Source organism: Pinus tabuliformis, chromosome X, assembly GCF_031772625.1.
Source record: "Pinus tabuliformis cultivar Carrire ecotype Pingquan chromosome X, CPIR1, whole genome shotgun sequence".
NCBI lineage: Eukaryota > Viridiplantae > Streptophyta > Pinopsida > Pinales > Pinaceae > Pinus > Pinus tabuliformis.
The window spans coordinates 35,498,392-35,525,892 of NC_142308.1; the positions used below are offsets into that span (position 1 = coordinate 35,498,392).

At 39.9% G+C, this 27,501-nt stretch overlaps 1 protein-coding gene across 2 annotated transcripts in view; it reads right to left on the reverse strand.

The window, feature by feature from the left end:
- LOC149138206 (nodulin homeobox-like) overlaps positions 1 to 21,186 on the reverse strand; it is a 147,928-nt gene extending 126,742 nt beyond the window's left edge. Inside the window, exons 1-4 of one of the 2 annotated variants that reach the window (XM_089452944.1) lie at positions 21,045 to 21,186; positions 20,910 to 20,951; positions 16,370 to 16,495; positions 16,109 to 16,267 (exon numbers count right to left, since the gene is read on the reverse strand). In XM_089452944.1, coding sequence (XP_089309070.1) covers positions 16,109 to 16,267; positions 16,370 to 16,495; positions 20,910 to 20,951 — 327 coding nt within the window. In that variant the 5' untranslated portion in view covers positions 21,045 to 21,186. The remainder of the gene's footprint in view (positions 1 to 16,108; positions 16,268 to 16,369; positions 16,496 to 20,909; positions 20,952 to 21,044) is intronic. The other variant, XM_089452945.1, reaches the window with a different exon arrangement.
- Between the last annotated feature and the right edge of the window lie 6,315 nt (positions 21,187 to 27,501).

Below are 27,501 nucleotides of genomic sequence, written 5' to 3' on the forward strand. Positions count from 1 at the left end.
CACGCTCGATTACAAAAGGTTTTGAGAAATCTGGAGTTGCCAATACAGGGGCATTAGACATAATTTCCTTCAAGTCTTCAAAACACTTTTCTACTTCATCATACCATCGAAATGAGTTCTTCTTTAGAAGGTTTGTTAGGGGTGCCGTTATATGGGCATAGTTTTTAATAAATCTTCGATAATACTCTGTCAATCCTAAGAATCCTCTTAGCTTGGAGATATTAACTGGTTTGGGCCATTCCCTTATAGCCTTGATCTTATTAGGATCCACTTTTACTCCTTCCTTGCATATTATATGTCCAAGATACTCTACTTCTTCCTTCCCAAATGTGCATTTGGACTTCTTGGCATAGAACTGATGTTTTACTATAAATTAGAATGTCATCAAAGAAAACTAACACAAACTTCCTTAGATATTGACGGAATAGCTCTTTCATAGTAGCTTGGAATGTTGTTGGTGCATTGGTTAAACCAAAAGGCATTACCTTAAACTCGTAATGACCTATTGACAAGGCTGGACCCGCCAACATGTCAGGGGATCTCCCCGGTAAGAAGTCCAAACTAGACCGCAAACTGTTTGGAGTAGGAGTCCCAGCAGTGGGTAGTACGGTATTGCCTTGACTGCGATTGCGCACAGAGGTAAGTAAGATGTCCTTGTTGGAAGCAAGGGTGTGACCTTGCAGCAAGTCAAGGAAGGTGCATGAAAGGCTCTAACACACGGAAGGGGAGAAGAGTGCGCCCCTTAGAAGCATGTGATAGCATGCACACACGAGCTAAAAGACATCATGAGATGGAAAGCAGGATAGCCGACGATCCAAGTGATGAGTTATACCAACAACACTCTTCAATAAGATTCATACAAACACATACGGAATAGTCCATACATACATGTGTAAATTACAACTACATACATCGTTAGAGTAACCAGAATAGTTGAACTACAATAACAATATATGCATGAAACGTGTTGGCTATGTTATATTAAAAGAGTGAAAGATCCAATCATACATACAACCATGACAGCCACTAGCCCCAATAGCCATGTGTGACTCTTTAACTACCCTCATGACTCTTCAACTTACACATGATTGTTTACAATCTACTATTGACACTTGGTCTTTCACTTTACAATATGTTTACAATACAATCTTCACATGTACCCATGTGAGACAAAAATGGGCTTGAGTAAGCCATACAAAACATTACTGAGACTCGGATAGCTGTGGGAAGACTAACTCATCGACATCCTCTTAGTGATCGATGGTGGCGAACAGATGCCAAGCTTGGTAGTCTATTATGGTGTCTGCGTACTCTGTGGTGACATCCTTCTGAAAGCGAACTCTTGCCTCCGTTGCATCCAAGTACACTGATCTGGCACCTTTGTCCAACTCATCATATAGCATGCGCATCATGGTCTTGAGTGCAGTCGGACCAGCGACATACTAGTGCATAGTGTTTGCGCTCATCTACAAGTTTGCGTTGGTGGCTATGAGCATCCACTGCTCGAAGTACATGTCCAGCTCCAGTTGGACTTGGTTCTTTGCCTTCGCCTCAATGAGTGTGCCAATGGATGGGATCGCACGCGCGCGCACAATGACATCCATTCTCCTAAACACTGATGCATGTGAAGTCTGTAAGCTGGTGATGAGCTATGGGAGTTCCTCATAGTTCTGGATCTGACTTTGGATGCATGCCTTCAACTCCACTTCCTTTGGCTTCATCATCTTTGGCAAGTACAACGGGGCTCCCTTGTACCTCATTGTCCATATCTGCATGTGATCGACAGCAGTGTGTATGTCTGTCAAGATGCGTGCTCTCCTAGCACAGCGTTGCTGCCAACCATTAAGATGGACAACTGACTTATGCACGGTGACAAACCTGAAGTACAACTTCCGCATGATTGTCTCGAGAGACGATACTTCATCAAGTATTGCTTTCTTCAAATCTGCTCTGGCGGATGTTGTAGCTTGCTCTTCTCCCTGCTTGGTCGCTTGCAACTCCTTAGCCATGCGCTCATTCTCAGCTATCAAGAATCTCACACTTGAGTTGGTGGCTTCAGCATATGCCTTTGTAGCATCAGCCAATGCAGTTGGATGTTTGCGCACATTAGACACAATCACTCGTTCTTGAAAATGCGCAGGAGATACATGGACATCTGGAGTGGGCACTCTACGCGACTGCACAACTCTGTGTTGTGACTCGTCGAAAGATATGTTGTGCACATCTGCTTCTGGATTGTCCTCAAGGATTTCAGTGTCTCCTTGATCACTTAGGACTTGCTCTACTCCCGGATCTGGTGGAGTGACCTCCTGGTCTTTGGGCATGAGGTCTATATCCTAATCTTACTTTTGTTGAACCACATCTGTGTCCATCTGTTCAATCTCTTGAGCAAAGTCTTGTTCCTGCAAATGCTCAGCCTATTTGCTATTTGCCAGTTGTGATGAATCGATAACCTGTATTGGTGCAATTTCATCAATGTGTCCGCGTTTCGCCTCCTATTGTTCTTGTTCCTGTTGCACTTCCTTCTCTCTTCAACGTAGCTCTTGTTCTCCCCATACTTGTTGCTTCACCTCCTGCAACTTCTTCTCTGCCTCCTCCAATTTCTACTTCTCCCTTTGTCTTTGCGCAATCCTTCTGTTGTGTTGTCACGTCTTTGCCTCAATCTCTAAAGTTGCTCTTAATACAAGTGGATCTGCCTTGAACTTGCAGTTGTGCTCCGCCTCTGTATTGTCGACAACCTTTCTCTTTCCTTTGTCATGCGTAGGTCTGCTGCCCTCTGTTGTTGTTGATGTTGCTGCTCTCTGAGATGTTGTTTCCTTGTGCACTGCTAACCATTCTACAACCACTATGACTGGTTCATTGAGCCTTGAGGAGTTATAGCAGTATCTCCATGGGTCTTCCTCAAGCTAATGACATGCCCCGTGGATCCAAGGATGATACACTCTCGCACAGTGGTCTTCCACTAAGCGATGTGGGTCATATGGATTGAAAATTCTGGTGCCAAAGGTGAACCTCTTGAATTCCTTCATCTCGACCTCAACATGCTTGAGATTCTGGATCTCATACAACCTGATCCACAAAGGAAGAGCAGGCCAACGTGCCGCCTTCTTCCTGTGCAGTCTCAGTGACAACCCTCCTGTCGAGATGTGTTATGAAACCTCTTGCATGACTAGCTTATCCATGGAAAACTTCGATAAAACACGCGTTATGCAGAGCCTTCTCCGCGTTGTACATCCGGATGAAGGTGCCAAGGGTTGAGGCATACCAATCTACTATGTTAACCAATGCATCCATCGTTGCTTGTGACATGCAAGGCAGATCCTGCTCAAAGATCATCCTCAACACCGGGGTGACAAAGTGGTCTGATAGCTATAGTATAACTCCACGAAAGTTGCACTCAAAGAACAACCTGCAATAGGTGTGCACAAAGGTTTCTGAAGTTGTCCATGCCCAATACAAGCCTGGGAACTGTTGACAGGAACAGATTGCATCAAGCATGTAGGCGGACATGAATAGCTTTGCTCGCTGACCCTTGGGCAAATGTCGGGCTTTCGTTACTTGCTCTTCAGCTGGAAAGCCAACATGTCTGACCAATTTAAAGGTTTTCCTTCATTCGCCCGCTGATCCAACACAACCACCCAACTCTGAGAGAAGGTCTTTGTACTCTCCTAGCTGTATAAGCAGCATGCGAAGACGACCAAGAACTGATAAGCCTTCCGCAGTACCTTTGTCTTGTATACTTGGTTGGGCATCGTCCTGAACTTGGTCGGCTCTCTTACCCAGCTCTTCAAGATGTCTCTTGAGTTTGCACTACTGTTGGGATTGGTGAAGGGTGCATCCATTGTGATCACCAGCTGTGGTAAGTGATACATCTCTTGAAAGTTCTCTGCCTTGAAGGTAAAAGGTTCGGTTACATTGACATTGCTCAACGCCATTGTCTCTGAATCAGTATGCAAAACAATCCAGTGGATCATGTCCGTGCATGGAAATGCGGGATACCTGCATGCAACCCGGTACAAGCCAGACTTATGTATGTTGACATAGACTCTATGGTCCTCCAGATTCTCCTCAAAGGTGCCTGAGAAGATGTCATTGATGTCCTGCCATTTGATCTTGATCTCCTTGTCTATGAACAGCTTAGTGTCTTCATAGATGGGCAAGCTCATAGACACTTGCTCAACCACATGTTGATTTGGGGTAGCATCAAATGTGCTCTAGCCACGAAAATTGGTGGAGAGGCTAACGCACATGAGATCTCCAATACCCAAAAAGGGTTTGGGAAGATTCTAAACAGTTTGGGAAATATTAAAAGAATTAATATTTTTAATGGAGTCCCTAAGTCTAAACTTAGGGAAAATAAAATACTAATGTGAATTAATATAAAATTGTGTTAGAATGATCCAAAAGTCATGGATCAAGCTAGACCTAATCTTAGCCATTGATTAGGGACTTAATCTCGGTTGTTGATTTGTCAATGAGAAAAGTATAAGATGAGGCTTGAGGGTCACTTGGAGAACACACCAAGAGATCAAAATTTCGACTTTCTGGGGCTGGGTTTGCTGAGAAAGTTGAGAGTGATCAGAGTTGCACCTGAGGGGCAGTGAATACAGAAGCAGAGAGGCAGAGATAGCACCGGGAGGATCAACACAGTAGCCAGAGAGAGGGACGTAGAAGCAGCCAAGGGTTCACGCAAAGCCAGCCAGGGCTCACGCAGAGCCAACCAGGAGCTGTGCAGTGCGCCAGCGTGGGTGACGTAGAGGGCCAGAGGGCTTACGCAATGCCTCCAGACGCTGACGTTAGGCTAACGCTGGGCCAGAGAGAGGCTAACGCATTCCCTAGAGGCTGACGTTGGGGTTTCGTGTGGCAAATTGGAGTTGTGGAGCTGTCGAAGTGTTTATCCGACATTTCAACCAGAATATCTGCTTCTGAGTAAAAAGGTACTACTGCCGAGATTTTTCTCTGTTGGGTGAGCCGGATTTGGCACCCAGATTATATTCTAAAACTGCTTAATAAATCAAACCCTCATATAGCTGCACTGGTTTTCCCACATTGGGTTTTTCTGGGGACATTAGTCCAAAAACAACGGTGTCACTTGTGTGCTTTTTTCTATTTCCTTCAGTTGATGATCTGTAATGTGTTGAGCATGCATTTGTATTTATTTCCAATATTTACATGGTAAATAACTTCATTGTTAATTAACAGAACAAGTAGGTAGGAATAAATCAGTAAAGTGCATGAAAGGTTTCTAATGTTGTAGACTTAGAAATTCCAACATGGTATCAGAGTGTGGTTGCAGATCACAGGAGAACTGAGAACATCAGCGAAACAGAGCAGCAGCAGCAGAAAACAGTTGTCCCGAGTGATAGAAGTTGTTCCTAGCAGAGTAGCAGTAAGGAAGGGGTGACGCAATGCCTACGTCATCAAGATTGAGCCAAGAAGAGGCAGCGCAGAGGTTGAGGGAGGCAAAGACAAGCTCATGCAGAGCCACACAGAAGCCAGGAGCGCTGACGTAGTTGGCTGAGGACGCTGATTTGCCAGTGTCGGGATTGCGCAGAGCCTAGGAGCTCTAACCTTCAGTTTGTTGAGGTTTAGGAGGTTGTGAGTAAGTCGCAGAGTGCAGTTGGTGGGGTACTGTAGTCAGAACAATACCTAGTCAGAACAAGACCAAGGTAGAGGGAGTTGTTGCCAAGGTGGATCTCTAGCCAAGAAATCCAGATCATTGTTGCAGTTGCACAGACGATTGGAGAGGGGCATGTCAACATTGGCAGAAGGGTTTCCAGGAGGGATATCTAGGCTCAGAGGAGTCATACCAAGAAATTCCAAGAGGGAAGTAGAGGAGCATCAAAATGGCACTACACAGAGTAAGAGACCAGGACACACTGGACGGAACCTCAAACTTCGTAGTCTGGAAGGCCAGAATCTTATCCATACTAGACAAGAATCGTGTCAAGCACTTCACCTTGAGGACAATAGCTATCCTAGTTGACCCGGCTGATAACGACAGGTACGAGGATGCAATGGCGAGGGCTACGAGTATCATCCTTGACAGAGTCAAGGATCATATAGTACCACATATTGTCGAGAAGAACATGGCACAGGAAATGTGGGAGGCCCTGACCAAGTTGTATCAGCATACTTCCGTGCAAAGGAAGATGCTACTAGAGAATCAGCTACGATCATACCAGATGAAGAAGGGAGAACAGATCGACCCATTCCTCGGTCGATTGAAGGAGATCCGGGATCAGTTGACTTCTGTAGGGGCAACGCCGGATCTAGAATTGATGGTGAGAACATCCCTAAACGCAGTCTTAGAAGACTGGGAGGTGTTTGTCCAGAGCATACTGGGCAGGGCGACCCTTCCAGATTGGGAGGAAATGTGAGCTGCTCTTCACCAAGAAGAGATCAGAATGCTGAGCAAGGCGGGAAGCAGCTGCAAGGGGATCAAAATCAAGGAGGAGGAGGAAGTTGTTGCCCTAGCATCTGAGGGAAAGCAGGAGAAACGGAAGAAGAAGGACCTCTCCAAGGTCAAATGCTTCAACTGTGGGGAGCTGGGTCATTATGCAACCCAGTATCCAAGGAAGAAGAGCAAGGGAGAGGCCTCTAAGACCAAGGCAACGCCAGCAAGGGCAGAGAAGGAAGTGGAGACAGACAATGACTATGCCATGAGTGGAAACACACCACTTGAGCGGAAGTGGGGAGACATCGAGTTGTAGTTAGGTAGACTTCAGGCAATGAGGTGCAAGATCCTTGAGGTACCTAGCCTCTTGGATTAGACCTTGCTACGGGAGCCCCAAAGAGGAGTAGCAGGACTGGCGGATGGAGGTAGAGACGGATGCGAATGACGAGGGAATGTTGATTTTGGGTAGCATCGAATGTGCTACATTCTAGCCACGAAAATTGGTGGGGAGGCTAAGGCACATGAGATCTCCAATACCCAAAAAGGTTTTGGGCAGATTCTAAACAGTTTGGGAAATATTAAAATAATTAATATTTTCAATGGAGTCCCTAAGTTGATTCTAAACAATTTGGGAAATATTAAAATAATTAATATTTTTAATGGAGTCCCTAAGTTGATTCTAAATAGTTTGGGAAATATTAAAATAATTAATATTTTTAATGGAGTCCCTAAGCCTAAACTTAGGGAAAATAAAATATTAATGGGAATTAATATAAAATTGTGTTAGAATGGTCCAAAAGCCATGGATCAAGCCAGATCTAATCTTAGTCGCTGATTAGGGACTTAATCTCAGCCGTTGATTTGTCAACGAGAAAAGTATAAGAAGAGGCTTGAAGATCACTTGGAGAACACACCAAGAGATCAAGATTTCGACTTTCTGGGGCTGGGTTTGCTGAGAAAGTTGAGAGAGTGATCAAAGTTGCAGCTGATTGGCAGTGAATACAGAAGCAGAGAGGCAGAGATAGCACCGGGAGGATCAGCATAGTAGCCGGAAAGAGGAACGCAGAAGCAACCAAGGGTTCACGTAGAGCCAGCGAGGGCTCACGCAGAGCCAGCCAAGCGCTGCGCAGTGCCTCAAAGGGCCAGCGTGGGTGACACAGAGGGTTAGAGGGTTGATGCAGTGCCTCCAAAGGTTAACGCAGGGCAAGTTAGGGTGACACTGGGCTAACATTGGGCCAGAGAGAGGCTGACGCAGTCCCTAGAGACTGACGTTGGGGTTTCCTGGGGCAGATTGGAGCTATGGCGCTGTCAGAGTGTTTATCTGGGGTTTCAGCGAGAATATCTACTTTCGAGTAGAAACGTACTACTGCCGAGATTTTTCTCTGTCGGATGAGCTGGATTTGGCACCCAGATTGTATTCTAAAACTGCTTAATAAATCAAACCCTCAGATATCTGTACCGATTTTCCCGCATTGGGTTTTTCCGGGGATATTAGTCCAAAAACAACAGTGTCACTTGAGTGATTGTTTCTATTTCCTTCAGTTGATGATCTGTAATGTGTTGAGCATGCATTTGTATTTATCTCCAGTATTTACATGGTAAATAACTTGTTAATTAACAGAACAAGTAGGTAGGAATAAATCACTAAAGTGCATGAAGGGTTTCTAACGTGTCAGACTTAGAAATTCCAACACCACATCTCCAGTTGCGCTCTCAATGGTGTCCTTTGACCCTGCTCTCTTCGAAGTCATTGTATCTGTGTTGCTGAAACACTGATGAACACCTGTGATACCTGGAGACAGAGCAACACTCATGGCAAGCAAACTGTCAATTGGAAACCAAAAGCAACTTGAGGATTGACATGCAACACACCTGGGTGATTGACTAGAGAATTTGCACAATTTTCTATAGGAGACTGTCTGCCAAAACTGCGCAAAGCACAGTCTAGATTGCCAGTGAGCTGACTGACTGATGAAACTGCACAGAGCATAGTCCAGCTTGGTCTGCTAAGGACTGGAACTGTGCAATGCGCAGTTTCAGTTAGCATGACTGCAACCCGAGAAAATTGCATTGCACAATTCCGGGGGCCAACTAAGGCACTGCCTCTCAAAATTATGCAGAGCACAGCCTGGGAGGCCAGTGTGAGGCAAGCTCTATGCAATTTCTGGGAGCAAGGCAAGGCCTTCCATCCTATAAATGCATAGTGCAAGCCGGGCAAGGCAAGGTCTGGGCCAAGGCAACTCAGACCCGCCAACGGGCGACTAAAAACAGTAAGGAATGAATGCATGTGCGAAGCTAGGTGCAGACATGAGTGAATGAACATGCATGTAATCAGTGAGTGCAGGATTCAGTAAAACGAGAAAACAATGAAGTGTGTGAAGCAAGTCATCACAACGGTCACCATCAGTGCAAAAATAGTGTCATGCATGCGACAGCAAGGAGATGCAATGGAAAACTTGAAACAATGCTTCTACAAGCTAACATGCATTAAAACGACAGCAAACATTCAACAAAACCAAGCAAACAACACTCACACAAACCGAAATACAAAAAGTGACAGAAAAGCAGCAAAAGACATGAAAAGCGAACTTACCCGGAAAAAGTTGTGTTGAGTGTGCTGAATGTTCCTAGATGCGTTGGGAATGCCAGAGCTCCAAGATCGAAGTGAAGAATGAGCTCTGAAGCGTCGAATAAATAGTTTTGACAAGATCGAGGCTTATGACACGCATGCCACAAATCTAGGAAAAACGACACTTGGTGGGAGGTTTCTAAAACGGCTTTTGCATGTAACCCCAGCTACTAAAAATAGATCCCTAAAATCTAGGGATGCTTTTTGTTTTTTTCTTTTTCAGGAAAAAGTTGCCCATGCATGCAAGGCAAGATTGCACAGTCCTGGAGGGAACCGGTCAACTTGTGAGCACATGCAACAAACAGCAAGCCTCAAGATGACTTTTGTGCAGTTTCTAGGCTGAGTGGCTCTGGCTACCCCTCAAGCTTTGCACAATTTCTGGACTGAAGCCAAGGCTGCTAGCCAGAACTGCGCAAATTCTGAGAGCAAGCCCAATGATGGGCTACTCTACGTAATTTTCAAGGGGAAGGCAACCTGCATGCTTTGCGCAATTTTGGAGAGCAGTTGGTTGCCTTGATGCTCTGCACAATTCTGGAGAGCAAGGCTGGTTGCCCTCCAGTTCTACGCAATTCTCCAAGTCAGCACAAGAACCAATTGAAGACCAAGTCACGAGAAGTCAGCTTGTGGGTGAAAGGCAAACAAGTTAGCGAACACAAGTTGATAAGCCAAAGAAACTCAACTGAAAGCATATGTACCTGGGCAATGCAAGACATGCTGCTAAGGATGGTTGGTAGGGAGGCTCCAAAACAAAGCTAAGGCAAAATTTTGGAGGATGGTTGTAGTCACTACAACATTGGCGACACACTGGTAGAACTCCAGCTCTCTGAATGGACCTTGTTTCGTGAAAAGCAAGTCTAACTCCTCTGAAAGTATTGTTCGATTCTTTGATCATCATGGTTTCCACACTAGCTTGAGTGAAAGATGTAGCACCTGCCATTCTCTTGATCGATCAGCACACATTCCAAGCCAAGTCAACTTAGTTGTTTCGATTGGGATGAGGGGTATATTGGTGCACAAGTAATATGATTGTCAGAGTTTATGTTTCATCTCTAGTGTTGCTCCGCTACCAACAGGCCTGAACAGTACCCCGGCGGAGTCACGCAAGAACACAAGCATCGCTCCGCAGCTAGCGAGCTTGGTCAGTACCCGGCGGAGTTACATCACCTCTCTGCGCAAGAAGCCTTTCTCTTCTTTTGCCTTATTCACTGTTTCAATTTTTTCATTTTTTTCATTTTTCAAAGAAATGTGCATAGGCACTTATTTATATCAGAGGTGGAAGAGGGAACACGACTTATTGAGAGCAGAAGAGGTTATTCCTTCAGAGAAGTATGTTATATATACCTCTGACATATTTGTTAAGGTTTTATCCCTCACTTTACTCTACTTGACTGAGCTGACAAGGGTTAACCCAAAAACAACCGACTAGAGTAGGTTGTACTAGTTAAAGCGCATGTGTTGTGTTTTCACCTAGATTCACTTCGAACAGAATGTATTTTCCATTGGTGTATCATTGACTGAAGACAACAAGTTATGCATAAAGAGAGAGGACAACAGCTAACCAAGTGTTGGTAGTTGTACATGTCCTCTTGTACTTTACCCTGCTTGCCTTAAGAGTCGCATGGTTCCATGCGAAACAAACCTACGGATGTAAACCAGGAAACAAAACAATAAAGCAAAGAGCAGAAGCAAATGTGAAAGCAAAGCGAGTAAGCAAAGTAAGCAAGAAAACAAACAAACAAACAAAGCAAAGCAAACATGCATGCAAGCAAACCAGACAAAAACAAACACTACTCCTACTCCTAAGCTAACGGTACATGGGTCTGCTCACGTGAAGTGATATTTCCAATGCAGCCACCAGCGCATTGGTTGACCCATGTTGGTGAAGGCATGGTTCTCAAATAGGACAGTCAAGTGAACCAGCAAACATGAAAGATATAACAATGAAGACCAACACACTCTGAGTTTAAACGCGTCCACAGAAAAGAAAAGAGGGAAAGCACAACACAAGCACTCTGTGGACTTAACATGGTGTTGTGACACACTGCGTGCGGATGATAAGCATACGCACTCTCTTGACTTTGACAGACAAGCAAACATGAGAAAGAGAGACAACTTACGTCTTGCAAGTGTGCTTGTTGTGTATAATTCCTCCAATGCATGAGCGATGGGATCATGTGATTGAGGTGGAGAAAGCAAAATCTGTGTATTGGATTGATCTTCAGTGCATACAGATGAGTGATGAGGAGCCTTTGGTGTTTCAACAATTTCTTGATCGGAAGTGAAACTAACCTCAGGACAGCAAGGGCCTGACCATAACCATTAGCTCGAGCTGAAGTGCCTCGAGAGCTTGCGAGGCTTCGACTTCATTGACAAATAGATCATCATAAACAAGTGGCTTTGTTTTTAATTGTTATTTCGTTTAGTCCTCGATAATCGACGCATAATCTGAACAATCCATTTTTCTTTCGAACTAATACAACTGGAGCAGCATACGAACTTTTACTTTTTGTGATAATGCCACATTTTAAAAGATCCTATACTAATCTTTCAATTTCAGTTTTTTTATGATGTGGATATCGATATGGCTTGATGTTGATAGGATTTTATCCTGATTTGACTTCGATTGTATGCTCGATTTCTCTTTTAGGCATCAACTTCATTGGAAGATCTTGGAATACTTTTTCGTGTTTTTGAATTAGCTCTTGAACCTTTGGTGCTTCTTCGTTGACCAGATTTGAAGTTAACATTTCTAATTGATGACACTGTACTAAATAAGCTAGTGCTGCATTCCGAATCATTTTCATCATCTGGGGTGATGAAACAAATTGATTCTCAAGGGGCTGGAACCCATATAGCTTGTATTTATGCCCTTCCCATTTAAATTTAATAAATTGCTTTTGATGGTTGGCAGAGTAAGTACCTAGGGTTTGAAGCCATTAGATACCTAGGACCACATCCACTCCTCCTAATGGTACAGTGTAGAATGGAGATTCTAGATTATAGTCTTGAATTTATAATTTGACTTTATGGCATTTCCCTACTTTTTCAATTTTCTTACCATCGGCTACCATAACCTTCATGTTGGGCATGGGAAATGTGAAAATGTTGAGTCTTTTCGCCATAGTTGAGTCCAAAAAGTTGTGGGTGCTACCGGTATCGATCAGAACCATTACGTTGCTCTTCTTGATATGTCCTTTTAACTTTAATGTCTGGGGCTGCGATATCCCTGCCATGGCTAATAACGAAACTTGTGAAATATTCTCGACATCCAGTTCTGGAGAGAATTCTAGGGAACCTTCGATTTCTTCTACGTTTGATTCATCACTGTCTGAATCATTAGTTGCTTCACATTTATACAGGTTCTTGGTCTCTCTTACGGTCCCATTTTTCACCACAACCAGTGTTGCGGGGGAGCGCCCCCCCCCCCCCCCCGCGATCCCGCTCCCAATCCGCGCGGGAGCGACTCAGGAGCGAGTCGGGAGCACGCTCCCTGCCTTTTCGAGAGCGTTTAGCCTTTTTTGCAAAAAAAAAAAAAAAAATTGCAATAATGTTCCAAATGCAATTTTTTCCCAAAGAAACAAATAAGTTTTGAGTGGGGCAACTTAATGATCAAGCCTATGGCCCTAGTATTGATATGTGATTCATGGTAAGGTTAAATTCTTAAAGTAGAAGTGACATTCTCCTTAATCTTCATTTTCATCCTTTTATTTAAACTTTTAACACTACCATGAAATGACTCAGGATGTTTGAAAGTGGTTCCGACCTCATTGGATTTCATATGGAGAAAGTAGAATTTTAGATTTCATTCAAAATCCAACAGACTTATCAGTTTTTCAGGATTTCAGGATTGCAATGTTTTCATTGAATTTTGTCATGTATTAGGCTATGGAACTCGTATTTAATCAAGAGCACCAATCCCTCTATGTACCTTGATGTTAGTGACATAGGTTGTCGAATCCTCTATCATGACCCTCCTAAAAATGTACGCATCACTCAAACAAAATCTTGACTTGACATGCTATGCTTTTTCTATCTTATGTTAATGCTTAGAGGGTGATATTAATGGCAAAGATCCCTATACAGATACAGAGGTAATGACAAGATACCTCTGGAATCCAGAGTCTGGATATTAATGCTTAGAGGGTGATATGAATGACAAAGATCCTGATTTTCCAACAAGACTAAAAAGCTAGACATTTCTCGTGGTGACAAGAGGCCCAAGCATAAGCAATAGATAATAGATTTACTTGTCTTTTCTAGTTTCTAGTAGTTTTTATAACTATTGACTCTTTCATATTTATTATGATATTTTTTTTAAGTTTAAACAATATAAGAAAATTTAAGTTTGAAGTTGGCAATTATAACTCATTAGTAATGAATTATGAATATGATGCTTCATCAAAGTTGAAAGTTGTTTCATTTCATTTTATAACATTTCATTTCATGTTAAATATTATTTGTTGTAATGGTTACACTTAGATCACAAGTACAACTTTGGTGATCAATGATGATAAATGTTATATATTGAATTTTGAAAGCTTGAAACTTTAAGATTGATGAATCACGAGACTCAATATGTTGTATGTTACTATGTTACTAACCTGTGGATGTGGTTGATGTAGATTATAACTTCTAGATGATTGTTGTTATATGGTTCAATTTATGTTTTTTTATATCTAATTCATAATTCTACATGTTTTTGTTGACATATATGTATCAAAATATAAAAATACAAAAAATATATATATTATATAAAAAACACTTCGGGATTCACTCCCAAACCGGGAGCTTTTGAAAATGTCGCTCCCGCACCCGTTTTCGCTCCCGCTCCCAAGTAACACTGACCACAACGTTTGCACTTGCCCTCTTTCATTCTTTGCATTTCCAAGTTAGTTTTTTCTCCTTCACGAAGATGTGGTGGAACATATTTTGTGTTATCTGTGTTCGCAACTTGGGAAAATCTTCGTCTCGAATATACTCTTTCAACCTTCGGCCACTGCATTTTTTCGTGTTTCTTTTCAGCAACTTTTGCCTTCTGTCTGGCTACCTCTATAGAAGTGATGTCATGAAGCTCGAGCTCAACCTGGAGATGGGGTTTAAGTCTCGTGGTGTACGATTGAATGAGACAAGTTTCTGATAATCCAGGTACTCGCGTAGCTAAAGTTTCCCATTCTCAAGTGTATTCGTCCACATCTCCTTTTTGTTGCAGTCTGGTGAGTGCTGAGAAGAACTCTTCTTCCTTGACACCTTGAAATCTTTTAAAGAATGCATTTTTGAATTTCCTCCAGCTAATAGAAAGTGTCATCTTTTTCCACCACATATACCAATTATATGCTTCACCTTCCATTTGCATGGATTCATGCCTAAGCTTTTCATCATTATTGTCAATACCATAAATCTCGAAATATTCTTCTGCTTTATTGAACGATGCAACACTGCACTTCTCGTTACCGTCAAATTTGGAGAGTTTAAGTTTTGCTCTTCATTGATATGTCGCAACTGTAGGAGTAAAGAGAGTATTGCTTCGCAAGCTGCATATTTGAGAACTGATTCCAAAGCTGCATGTTTTGAAAATTCGTGTTACTATTTTGTTGATGGGGTATGGACGATGCTTTTGGAGACTTGGGTTTCTCATGTGACGATGACGAGTTTGATGAATCTGGAGAATTGAAATGTTGAGTAGCTTCATTATTCTAGGGTATTTGATCAGGTGTCATCTTCAACTTGTCACAAATACAGGTCAACATCACCATTGCTTGACTATGATTTAGATTCACCGTATTTGAAAGGATTGCATGATCCTATTTAAATTCGTTATGGTTTTGTTCGAGTTGACTTTATATTCTCTTTGTTGTATCCTGGAGCTCTTCGATTTTTTTTGCCATGTCCGGTCACCTTAGTCTCAAGACCTATCAATCTTTTATTAAAATCAGCCATCAACATTGATTGAGACATCGAGCGGGTCTGAGGCAGCGTATACTATTCAACTTAGCCTTTTCTTTGACTTTAAAAAAAAATTAATTGATGTATATAATACATATATATTTATGATTATATGATTATTAATTAATTCTAACGTTGTAACACTACGAATATCATTATTACTCAGCACACTATGAATAGCTTAATTCACAGCGTAACCATAGTTGTAAAGTCACGATGGTTGACCCGTAGCATCAGTGGAAGGGTATGCGCGGATTAGTTGTGGGCTGTCAAATGGAAACTGCGAAGAATGAGGACCGTGGACAGATGCTATCGGGATGGTGTCAACGTTGGTTTTGAAGGCAACGTCAAGGAGAGGGCACGACTGTCACACAGGGGTCGGGCAGAACAGCGGAAGTTTAGAAGAACGTAAGGTGACAGGAGAATGGGGGACAGGAAGACAAGATGAAGCACAGCGAATTGAGGCGAAACAGGGCGTGGACACGTTGTACGAACAGTGGCAGCTCTGATACCAAATGGAGTAAAATAACTCAGCGATTGACAGAAATATATATACATATATAGATATATATATAATTGAAAAATGATGATACAATTGTGTGAGGCCCCTGACTTAAATACAACCTCAGGTGCCTCTTGGTGAATGGGCATGATATTTGGTCATGCCCTTTTGCCTTAATTTAACTAATCATTACAGACTTAATTAATTTTTTACATAACAATGTCTGCCTCTACAAAATATATGCACAGTTTAACATCTTATGCCAAGGTTATCTGCATGACGTTGTCCCAGCAACATTCAGACAAAAGCTCCATATGAACTTAAAGCCCAATAGAAATACCAGTTTCGATTCAAGCAGTTGCAACAACAGATCACAAAAGTTTGGCATCAAATTAACACAACTTTATTTCTACTGGAATATTAAAAGCATGTCTACATTAGTTTGACATGATGGAAAAGTGATAGAACAAAAGCATAAAACATGAAGACAATCTATTTGAGTAGTTCATGACCGCGATTAGCCTTCAGCTCAGCAAGTGCAAAATTGACACAGCAAAAATTTTGTCTTCAATCTCCTGATGAAAATATGCTCTAAATCAGTTTTACAAAATATGAAGTAAACAAGTGAAAGGATTACCTGTTCAAGTTTGGCATGTCTAGATGCAAGTTCACTTAGGGAATGCAAAAGTCGAACACCACGTAACAAGTATCGCAGGCGTACCTCCCCCCCATTAGAAGATACTAGAACAGCTAAAAGGTGCAAAGGCAAGCACCCAGCCAGTCTTTCCATGTCAATCTGAATGAGACAACTTTTCTGTTGTTAAGTACATTTTTTAATGCAAAGTTAGGGAATGGACATGTCACAAAATAAAAATCAAAATAAAATAAAATTATTCACCTGCATGGTAGAGCCTTTGCCAGTATTCAAACGCAGAGTGAAATTGTCAGAATCCCTCAAAAGCTTGATCATTTCTGTTGAACTGAGACCATGTAATTCTTCCACTGCTGAGCAAAGATCAAGAACCTACCCAGCAAAATAGAAAATCAACACATTAGAAAATACGATGAAAAAAATTAAACTGGCTTGATGAACTTTAGTGTTTATCAGTTATAGGCAGATCAGGGCAATGATTTATATGGCATGGATGCCTTGTTTGTGCACTGAGAACCAAATTATTCCTATGTAGGAAACTTTTATATCAAGAAAACAAAGTGACAATAAAAATCTGACCCAACACAGGAATACATTAGTGGATTTATGTAATGTTCCCCATAAATTGATTGGCTAATGGAGGAAGAAGTAGCCTATCAATCCCTGTAGGCTATAGTCTTGGATAAAGGGAAAAACACCAAAATTTCCAATGTTTGGGCAACAGTGGACAAGTTTTGGGACAGCTGAGGCAAAAAAGCCCAAAGTTAAGGTTTGTTGTCAACCCCACTCAATTAATTAAGGAGAAAAATCCTCTCAAGGAAATCTATAAATACAAGAGGTTTAGATTCATTCAAGGGGCATCAAATTGGAATTAAATTGTATCTGTTTTCTTGAGCCTGAGGCTCTAAGGGTTTTAACTTTTAAGACCCCTTTTCTGCTATACTATTTTCGGTGGTGAAAGATTCCACCCTAGTTCATATTATTAAAACTATTTTTATCTTTTCTTCTTTGTTCTGGCAAACAGGGAATCATCTAGCGGAAGAAGGAACGAGGTCAATTGTAATTTGTATCTAAAGCAAGTCAAATCCAAAAAGCTTGAGGCAACTACAGATCTGCTCCAAGATCAAACACCAAATTTTCTGAGGCAGACAGGATTCTGTGGCCAAAATTGTGCAAAACTATTCTGGGTCAGATCAAGAAACCCTCCTGTGACAGTCCGTAGTTTCTGAGGTTAAACAGAGAGTCTTCTAAGAAAAATCTGAGCCAGTCCTGAGGTTAGGTGGATTTAGCATCTGAAGCAGGATCCGAAGTTCCTGAGGCAGACGTATACCCTCTGAGGCCAGCAGACTGAAACTCGGAGGTGGCCAGAAGTCTTCTGAGGTCAATAGGCCAAAATTTCTGAGCCAAGTCTTTCAAATCTGTGGCAATCTTCCTGAAGGAGAAAGGATTTTTAAGGCTGGACTGATGTTCAAGTCATTCTGAGACACAACTGGGATCATCTCCAACTTGACCAAGACTTGGCTGAGCTTGAACAAAGAACATTCATGCCATGGACAAGTCCTTTAGTGGCAGAATGAAGCAACTGAACCTTTCCTGCGGGCATGCGAAGGAATATACCCCATCTGAAATCATTCAGCCCCTTGTAACAGAGCTCAGGTTGGCTCCTTAAAGCATCTCAGAGGCTCAGCAGCAAATTCGGCTTAAGGGTACTCCATCACTTCTTTGACCAGAGCTCCCAAGGAGATATCAACTGTGCACTACTTTAATCTGTGGACTTGTACAGACAGTCCAAGTCATTGGTATATAGGTTCATTGACTACATTCTGTTGAATTTAGCACTTGCGGTTTACTGGTTGAATTACAATACTCTGGATGGACTATTGCATGAGTAGTGATATTGTTGTAGATCATTCTGTACTGTACTATTGAAGGAATTGTTTATGCCCTTATTGAATGAGCAAAAGAAATATTGATTGAAAAACCTAGTATCTGAAAGAAACCCTACAGCAAAAATCTCCCTAGAATAATACAATTTACAACAATCGCAACACAAACAGTGACAAGTCAACATACAGTCTCTAATTTATGGCATAGCAGATTACTTAGCTAACTCAAAAAAGATTAAACCATTCACAACATAAACGTTGGCCTGATGATATTGGGCAGCATATCAACACTGAATTATTATTTGGAGCGATGTACAGCAAGAACATGAACAGAATGAATCTACAACAACTCTACAACCAACCAGATAATTATTTGACCCCTTTACAATCTTGTGAAGGGGAAAACAGAATCAGTCACAGGAAGACGAAGAATTCCAGTTTCCTCAGAATATGACAGGGTTTCATATTCTCCATATTACACATTATAATGAAAGTGAAGGAAGGCGAAGAGAGAGAAGGAGTGATCCAGATTCCATCATGACTGTTGGTATTACACATGTCAGCTGCTAAGCTGCACAACCACACCAACACACTGCACACCTTGGTTGTGTGTCTACAACAATGTGGGAGCACCAAGTTGTGCAACAAATATTAGCACAACTCGATTTGAGCAAACATGATCAGGACTGCACAAAGAATTTGTAAGGGCCCTAAATTCATAATTTAACAGGGTTTAGCAAATTCATGTTCAGAAAAACTGTGAAGCCCTAAATTCGAAATTTAACAGAGTTTAACAGTGAAGGGGTATACAGAATCAGTCACAGGAAAACGAAGAATTCCAGTTTCCTCAGAATATGACAAGGTTTCATATTCTCCATATTACACATTATAATGAAAGTGAAGGAAGGCGAAGAGAGAGAAGGAAAGTGATCCATCATGACTGTTGGTATTACACATGTCAGCTGCTCAGCTGCACAACCACACCAACACACTGCACTCCTTGGTTGTGTGTCTACAACAATGTGGGAGCACCAAGTTGTGCAACAAATATTAGCGCAACTGAATTTGACCAAACATGATTAGGACTGCACAAAGAATTTGTAAGGGCCCTAAATTCAGAATTTAACAGGGTTTAGCAAATTCATGTTCAGAAAAACTGTGAAGCCCTAAATTCGAAATTTAACAGAGTTTAACAATATTTCTGCTCACAAATATGAAATTTTAATACAGAATTTATCCATTCTTCTATTGAGTACCAACCTGTCTGCTCTGCCACGACTCTTGCTCCCGCTGCATTACCAAAACGACCAAAACCTCCCTGCCAAACTGAGCACAGCTTCAGTGCCCAGCTCCAAAGTACTTCAATTTCGAGGTACTCTGGCCCCCGTGCCCAAAACTTCAAGAACAATTGAACTCAGAATGTCTTCTATCAGCTCAGTGACACTGTGAGAATTTCCTACTGTCTCTCTGTAAATTTTCCAAAATTCCTCATTCCACTTCCTTCAAAGACCAGCCCCCCGTCTAAGTCATACCCCTCCTCCTTATATCTCTTTGAATCACCGTCTTACTCCCTTTTCACCGTCTTAGTGTTCTGTTACGTGTAACTCAACATGTTCTCCAATCCTTTTAACCTTATAAGATTCGATTTAGTAGGTTATTCACCTTTAGAGAATATGCTTAGTCGACAAGTTTAATCCTTTGACTTTATTAAAAGGTTATAGTTTTATGTTCTTTTAATTTTATTTATCATATTTCCTTAAATTCCCTTATATTGTAATTAATACAAAGTATATAATTTCATTTATTATATTTAATAATTAACAATAATTAATATAATATTATGCTAAAGTTCTTATTTGGTTAATATAATTCATAATATTATAGTTACTTTCTATTTTGTATAACACTTTGTATTTACTTTTATTTTGGATAATATGTTAATGGTGGTTTTCATAGTAAGTAACCCATCTTAATATATACATTATATTCTGTCAAGTTTGGTATTTACTCAGTGTCTCAGTAATTCATTTATTGGACTTTTCATAATTAGTTAACACGTATACTAGTGCAGTGCATACGATGCATGCATATGTAGCTAACATATGCATGCTAATATTCACATTCTATTTGTAATTGTAGGTGGTTCATTACAGAATTTTAGCAAACAGGCATCACAATGTTACTTGTCACTCTGATCTGCACCAAAAGGTTAACGAAAAATGCCACCATCAGGTGCTGTAAAAGCATTTCCACATTTCCGAACTAAATCCTTAGACGAAACATCTAGGAAATGTCGCTCAAACATTTCAGCAGCATTTCAGATTTTTGAAACATCATATTAATAATGAGACGTCTCAGCCAGAATTCCAGCCATTTCAGCAAGTGTTTCAGTCACTAAAATGGAAAGAAGAATACATAGAAAAACTAATAAAAAGGAATGCTAAGCCTAATTTCTTACAAATCAAGCTATAAATAGAGTGCTTGGGCCTCCCTTAACGATAACTCTCCTTTTGGCATTATTTCCAAATTTGAAATCCATGACAGGTAATCTAAAACTTTTGTCTCGTGGTATTTTTGCATATATATATCAATATTTTAAAAACCAGAACCTGTTTTATAAAGGCAGGATCCGTTTCAGATCTAACTCAATGAGAAGTTAAGATCCCTTGGCATGTTCCTCACCAAACATCAGTCGTTATTTTTTTCATTCTTCTGTAACTTCATCTGGTAATTTTTGCATACTTATTAAAGCACTTCAGTATATTTCAACAATAAAAAATAGGGTGGTTCACACAAGCAGTTATATTCATTATGCTATACACTTGAAATCACTATTTCAGCTACAAGAAGTTTATTCATCCTGCAGAGATTACTGTTTTCAAAATAGTAAAATCACTTACATGATCACTACGACGTGCCGAGTCTTCTTTCATAACCTTCATCTGGCAAAACAAAGATAAGTTATTTACTGTGCACATTTTTAGTGGAGTAAGTTAATTTGCATTGAAAACAAATCTTGAAATATATATACACACAAACAGCTTAGAGTGGTCCTGATGGTTAAGAACAAGTGTTAATCCTTGGAGGTCATAAGTTCAAATCCAGAGGGCAGATACGGTATGTACTTCTCCATCACTTCAGTCATATCAGTACAGACAAGGGGGTCTCATTCATCAATTTGGTGTCTGTATAGGCCATCACCTTTAACTTAGATTATTTATATTTTAATTTACAAGATAAATCAAAGTGACTGTAAACACAGAATTTTTAACCTTTCAGATAAATTATTTTCACTGGAACATAATGAAATTTTATTGCATGTCAAATGGCAAGACCTCTATGGATAGTCCTCCGACAGAAGAATAGTTAAAGATGTAAGTTTCCAACCCTGAATTAAACAGTATTTATGAAGAAGAAGCCAACAATAGCTATGAAATGGAAATATTGATTTCATTACTTCTTTGCAATATCTGCCATGTTCACTGGAAATGCAAATTCAATATAGTTTTCTCTGTGACAGTATCATATTATAAAGAGAAACTTAATATACAACATAATCCTAGAAATCCTTCCAAAACTCTACTACGAGAATATATACAAATATTGAAAACAAGGATACAAAAAAATAGCTACAGTTGCATTCTGTTCAGAAGATTGTTTTAGCGACTTTATTGAAAACACAATCTCTGTTTGTGATGATTGGTTAAAAAATAAAATCAAAGAAATCCCACATTTATATCCCATCTTTTACAACAAAGACCAAATGAGCCATAATGCCAATTTGTGACAGCCACAATTATTTTGCACTCATGTATGCAATGTAAATATTTTTACAAAAAAAAAATATGGGCTGAATAATGGAACACGGATTCTAGAGGCCGGGGGGGTTACTTGCTGGGATATTTTTAAAATTCCTTACAGCAAGAAAATCTGAGCTGGTACATGGCCACTGACAGCTATGCAAAAGGGAAAATGTGAATTTTCTTATCAGCTGTGCTTTTACAGCAGTAGACAACAAAACAGGGACAGAAATTTAAAAAGGGGAAAGGAGGAGTTGCCAGCTGGTATGGTGTGTGTTGAAAATGTAACCAGTATCGGTCTTCATAATTGTTGTCTAGCTAATGACATGATGTAATTCATATGTATTTGTAAAAGGAAGAAAAAGAAAAATTATTGTAAAAAAAAAAAAAAATTATAAAGCATGGGTTTCATAAGTCATTGTCCTTGTCATTATGTCCTAGACCCTTCTTGGGCTTATTATGTCAGATAAAGAAAATTTATTTTATGTAAATTAGTCATATATTACTCCTCCACCAAATCAGCCTGCCCTCTATTCAAGTAGGCCTCATAAAGGGAATTCTACAACACAAAAAGACTATTTATAAGCAGTGCATTCAACCTATTTGAGAATTCAACCAAGACAAATTTGATCATCACATCTGAAGTTTCTAGTGAAAGTACAGAACTGAGCCGAAGGTGCATAACTGCGCCGAAAGTAGAGAACAAGCCGAGGGTGCAGAACAGAGCCAGAGGTACAGAACAGACCGAAGGTACAGAATTGAGCCGAAGGTGCATAACTAAGGTAACAGACTGAAGGTACAGAACTGTTTTCTTGGGAGGCTGACTTGGTGGTTGGAGGAGGTATTTGTCAAAGGGTCTTGGTTGTCTCATTTGATTTGGTTCTAAAAGAAGAGAAGAAAATTTTTGGGTTTTCCCTAGAAGAGGGTTTTCCCTGGCTAAGAGCCTACATCCTGTCTCCTTGTTGTTTTGATCTTCATGCATTTATGTTTTGATAGTTGCTTGATGATAAGAAGATAAAATAAGACATAAAAGAAGATAATAAGATTACAAATAAATCACAAGTAATTATCAAGATAAGAAAATCTTTCTGCCTTTCTGATTTTCTAACATGGTATCAGAGCTAAGGTGAAGAAGAAGAAAAAAGGCAGCTTGAAGATCAATAGCTCTCATCATTTTAAGGAAGGATTCAAGAGAAGTTTTTAAGGTAGATCATAAGGAGAAGTGAAGTCTTATCTATTGAACCTTTTGAAGATCCATTGAAGGACTCCATTTGCTAGGAGGAAGGAAGTATTGAGAGATCTTATAGAAGTCTTGAAAGGTAATAAGCTAACTTGAAGAAGAAAGCTACAAGGATATCTAGACTCCTTCATAAGAGTAACATTGACAAGTTTACCTATGGCCTCATCAATGAAATCTGAGAATAAACTTCAAGGAGCTTCTAACTTTAGAGCATGGAAAACAAGGATGGACCTCATCCTTGCAAGGAATAAGGTATTGGAATTAGTACAAGGAAAAGTCAAAGAACCTACAGATGATGCTAGAAAGGAGAAGTACAAAGAAAATGACATTATAGCCATGAACCTAATTGTGGATGGAGTTAAAGACAACTTGATTCCCTACATATCCACTCTAGATACTTCAAAGAAAATGTATGATGCTCTCTCCAAGTTATTTACAATCAAGAATATTGGACAAGTGGCAAGTCTAAAGAATGAACTTCGAACTATCAAAATGACCAAAGATGATACAATGTCATCTTACTTTGTAAGAATTGCCCGTATAAGAGATGAACTACAAGCAGTTGATGAAATAATCCCTGATAAGGAACTTGTGATTGTTGCCCTTCTAGGACTACCAAAGTCTTGGAATGCCTTTGCAGCTGGAATTAGTAGTTGGAAAAATTCTCCCTCCTTTGAAGAAATGTGGTCTGCCTATACTCAAGAAGAAGCTCGTCTTTCCTTGATAGGAGGTAAGCAAGAAGATGAAGAAAATACCTCAAATGCCTATTCTGCCCATTTCAAGAAGAAAGGAGGAAATAAGAAATTTAAAGGGTCAAAGAAAAATCATGGGAAGATTGACCTTTCTAAAATAGAATGATATCATTGTCACAAGATGGGACATTATAAGAACCAATACCCCAATAATCCTAAGAACAAGAAGAGAGAAACAGATCAAGCCATTGTTGCCACTAATGAAGCTCCTCCAAAGAAGAACAAAATTGAGGACTCTGAAGTCAAAGACTTATTCTATTAAGTCTTTGGGGATATTATCCCTTGTATATACTTTGCTTATAGTATAGGTCATTATTTTAGGTCTTGTAGAGTTTCTATTATGTTTGACTTTAGGATTAATCTTTCTTTTGATTTCTAGGGTTTATAAATCTAATATGCATTGTTAGAAAGTTCTTGAGTTGTTTTCCCTCCCAAGACTAGATTGATGCAAGATCAAGAGGGAGCTTCCAACTTTTCACAAAAGATAAGTATCATGTTCTTTATTTCCTTTTCATTGTTAATTTCCTCTATATATCTAGCTTCATTTTTGCTTGATTATAATCCTTTTTCTTGTGTTTTCCTTGGAAAGAGAAATTTTGTAGGAATGTCGAAAAAAGAAAGGATTGTGGCTAGATTCAGAGGGGGCCTTCAAAGGAAGACTTGAGTTATGTACGAAGTTTTATTGCAAAAAAAAGCCCTTCAAGGTCTGTAAATGGAGAAACTCAAGATATGTTTAATATTATAATATTTGTAGCAAGTCTTCATCATGAAATAAGGTACAATCATTTTTGTCTATATCAATAACTCTTTCATGTCTAGGGTTTTGCTATAGAATCATGAAGATTCTTATATTGTTAGGGTGTTTGATTTCTAAAATTAAAATCAACCCATGTAGTATTATCTTTTGGTATTTGTTCACTTTGGTAAAACCCTAACCTTTTGATTAGGGTTTGTTGATGATATCTAGGGCATACAATAAAACCCTAGCTTTTTAGGTTTTGATGATATTATCTAAGGTTTATGATAAAAACCCTAGTAAAAGTTGAAATAAGATTCTAGGACTTGAAAGAGAAACCCTAGATGCTTTCGTTATGGTTAAAACCCTAACATGGTTTATTTGTTGAAGGTTTAATATTAAAGTTTTGATAATAATATCTAAGGTTTGTGACAAAACCCTAACAAAGGTTGTTAGGATCTAGGGCATGTAAGTGTAACCCTAGTTGATTGTTTCTGCTATAATTAAAACCCTAACTATGTTTAGGTTTTGAATATCTAAAGTTTAAATTCAAAAAAATTGATAACCTTAGATGCTAACCCTAGAAAGTTAACTTCATGCTCTTGTATATTTGTGCTTGGTTGTACTTGTTGAAATTTGCAAGCACATAGTTTACAAGATGTCATAAAAATGTCTACCTCATATTTGATGATGAGCTTGATGAGCATGCTGGAAAGAGGGAGTTGTGAGAACTCTAATAACATTACATTAATGTGTTGAAATTTGAAGACTAAAAAGTTTGTTGCAATCCCAACCTGGTTTTAATTTGACCTTATCACTCTCATTCAGTTAAATGCCCTTTCCCATAAACATACACTCAATATATAGAATTCTGGAAATGAAATTTTTAGATTAAAACACATGGGACTGTCAACATATGTTGAAAATAAATATGAACATAAACAGACCAGCTACACACATAAAAATACACAAATTTTTGGTCAACTTAGACCCAGGCAAAACCCCTTCAATCTTCTCTGGGGAAAACCTATTAGAGAGCTCTTCAAATTTATTTATCTTTCAAGTTCAGGAAAAATACATTTGCAGACAAAACAAAACAGCAAAATACAACTTATCTCTTCAGCCCAAAACTCCTTGAAAACCGTGCCCACTTTGCCTCAATTTTCGTGCCCACTTGAAGCTGAAAATATATATTGTATAGATATGGTCTGTACGGACAGTACTATATGGATTCTGTACGAACTGTACGGATTTACGTACTGCTTTACGAACTGTATAGATCTTCCAAAAAATCTCAAAAACTTCTCTCGAACGACGTGCAGCTCACAGCATTAAATGGTGTTCGTATTGTACCTTCTGTTGTCTTCTATGCCTTGATTTTTGTGCCTTACTTTGCTCAAAAATCACTCCTTCAGCTCGCTACAACAAATTTCTCCCTCAGAACTTTTCTCCAGCTCTCAACCTCTTTTCTCCAATCTGCTCATGAAGAATGAATGCAGTCTCTCTTTTCTTTTTGCCCTTTTGTTTCCCTAAATGACTTTTGGGCAACCCTAAGATCTAATGGCTCAGATTCATTTAGATCAACGAATGAGAATAAATGTGCATTTAATTCTCACTTTCTATTTTTTAACTCACCCATTAAATAAAGTACCCACATTGTACTTTGTCTAAAGTCACTTTTCACTTTATAATTTAACATTGACTTTACAACTTATAAAGTCACTTTCACTTTACAAAGTCACACTTAGGAAAAGAATTATTTTGGACACTTTTCTCTAGGTAGAGACTAACCCATGGGAAACCACTTGTCCAAGGTACATTAAAAATCAACACTCCCTCTTATTGAGGAAAGTGTTTCTCACCACACCCATCTTGTCCCTAAAATGGACATGCTTGCCTCTTGGTAAGGACTTCGTGAGAACATCGACCACCTGCTCATCTGTTGATATATACTCCAGCTTCACTGCCCCCTTTTGAACATAGTCCCTGATGAAATGATATCTGATGTCAATGTGTTTTGACCTGTCATGAAACATTGGATTCTCCGTGAGTTTAATGCAACTCTGATTATCACAGTGAATAACCGTCAGTCTCAACTCCTGATCAAATAGGCCATACAACAACTTGCAAAGCCAAATGGCCTCACAACTAGCCTGGCTAGCAACCATATACTCAGCCTCAGAAGAGCTCAAAGCAACTGACTTTTGCTTTCGACTGAACCACGACACAACTGTCGAACCCAATCCGAAGCAACACCCTGAAGTGCTTTTCCTATCAGAAGCACAGCCTGCCTAATCTGAATCTGTGTAACCTGCCAACCTCACTCCATCTCCACGCCTATAGTCCAGACCATAATCAACAGTGCCCTGCACGTAGCAAAGAATGTGCTTTGCAACTACCCAGTTGTTGGAATTTCTAAGTCTGACACGTTAGAAACCCTTCATGCACTTTACTGATTTATTCCTACCTACTTGTTTTGTTAATTAGCAAGTTATTTACCATGTAAATACTAGAAATAAATACAAGTACATGCTCAACACATTACAGATCATCAACTGAAGGAAATAGAAACAAGCACACAAGTGACACCATTGTTTTTGGACTAATGTCCCCGGAAAAACCCAATGCGAGAAAATCGGTGCAGCTATTTGAGGGTTTGATTTATTAAGCAATTTCAAAATACAATCTGGGTGCCAAATCCATCTCACCCAACAGAGAAAAATCTCGACAGTAGCACCTCTCTACTCGGAAGCAGATATTCTAGTTGGAAACCCCGGATAAACACTCTGACAACTCCAATCTGCTCCACAAAACCCCAGCATCAGCTCTCCCAGCAATTCCGACTATTCCCGGCAGTTCCAACGTCTGCCCTCTACATCAGCTTTCCCTGTTGTTCCGGCTGTTCCTGACAGTTCCGACTATTTCTGCATCCCTCTCTTCAGCTACTGCGTTGATCCTCCCAGT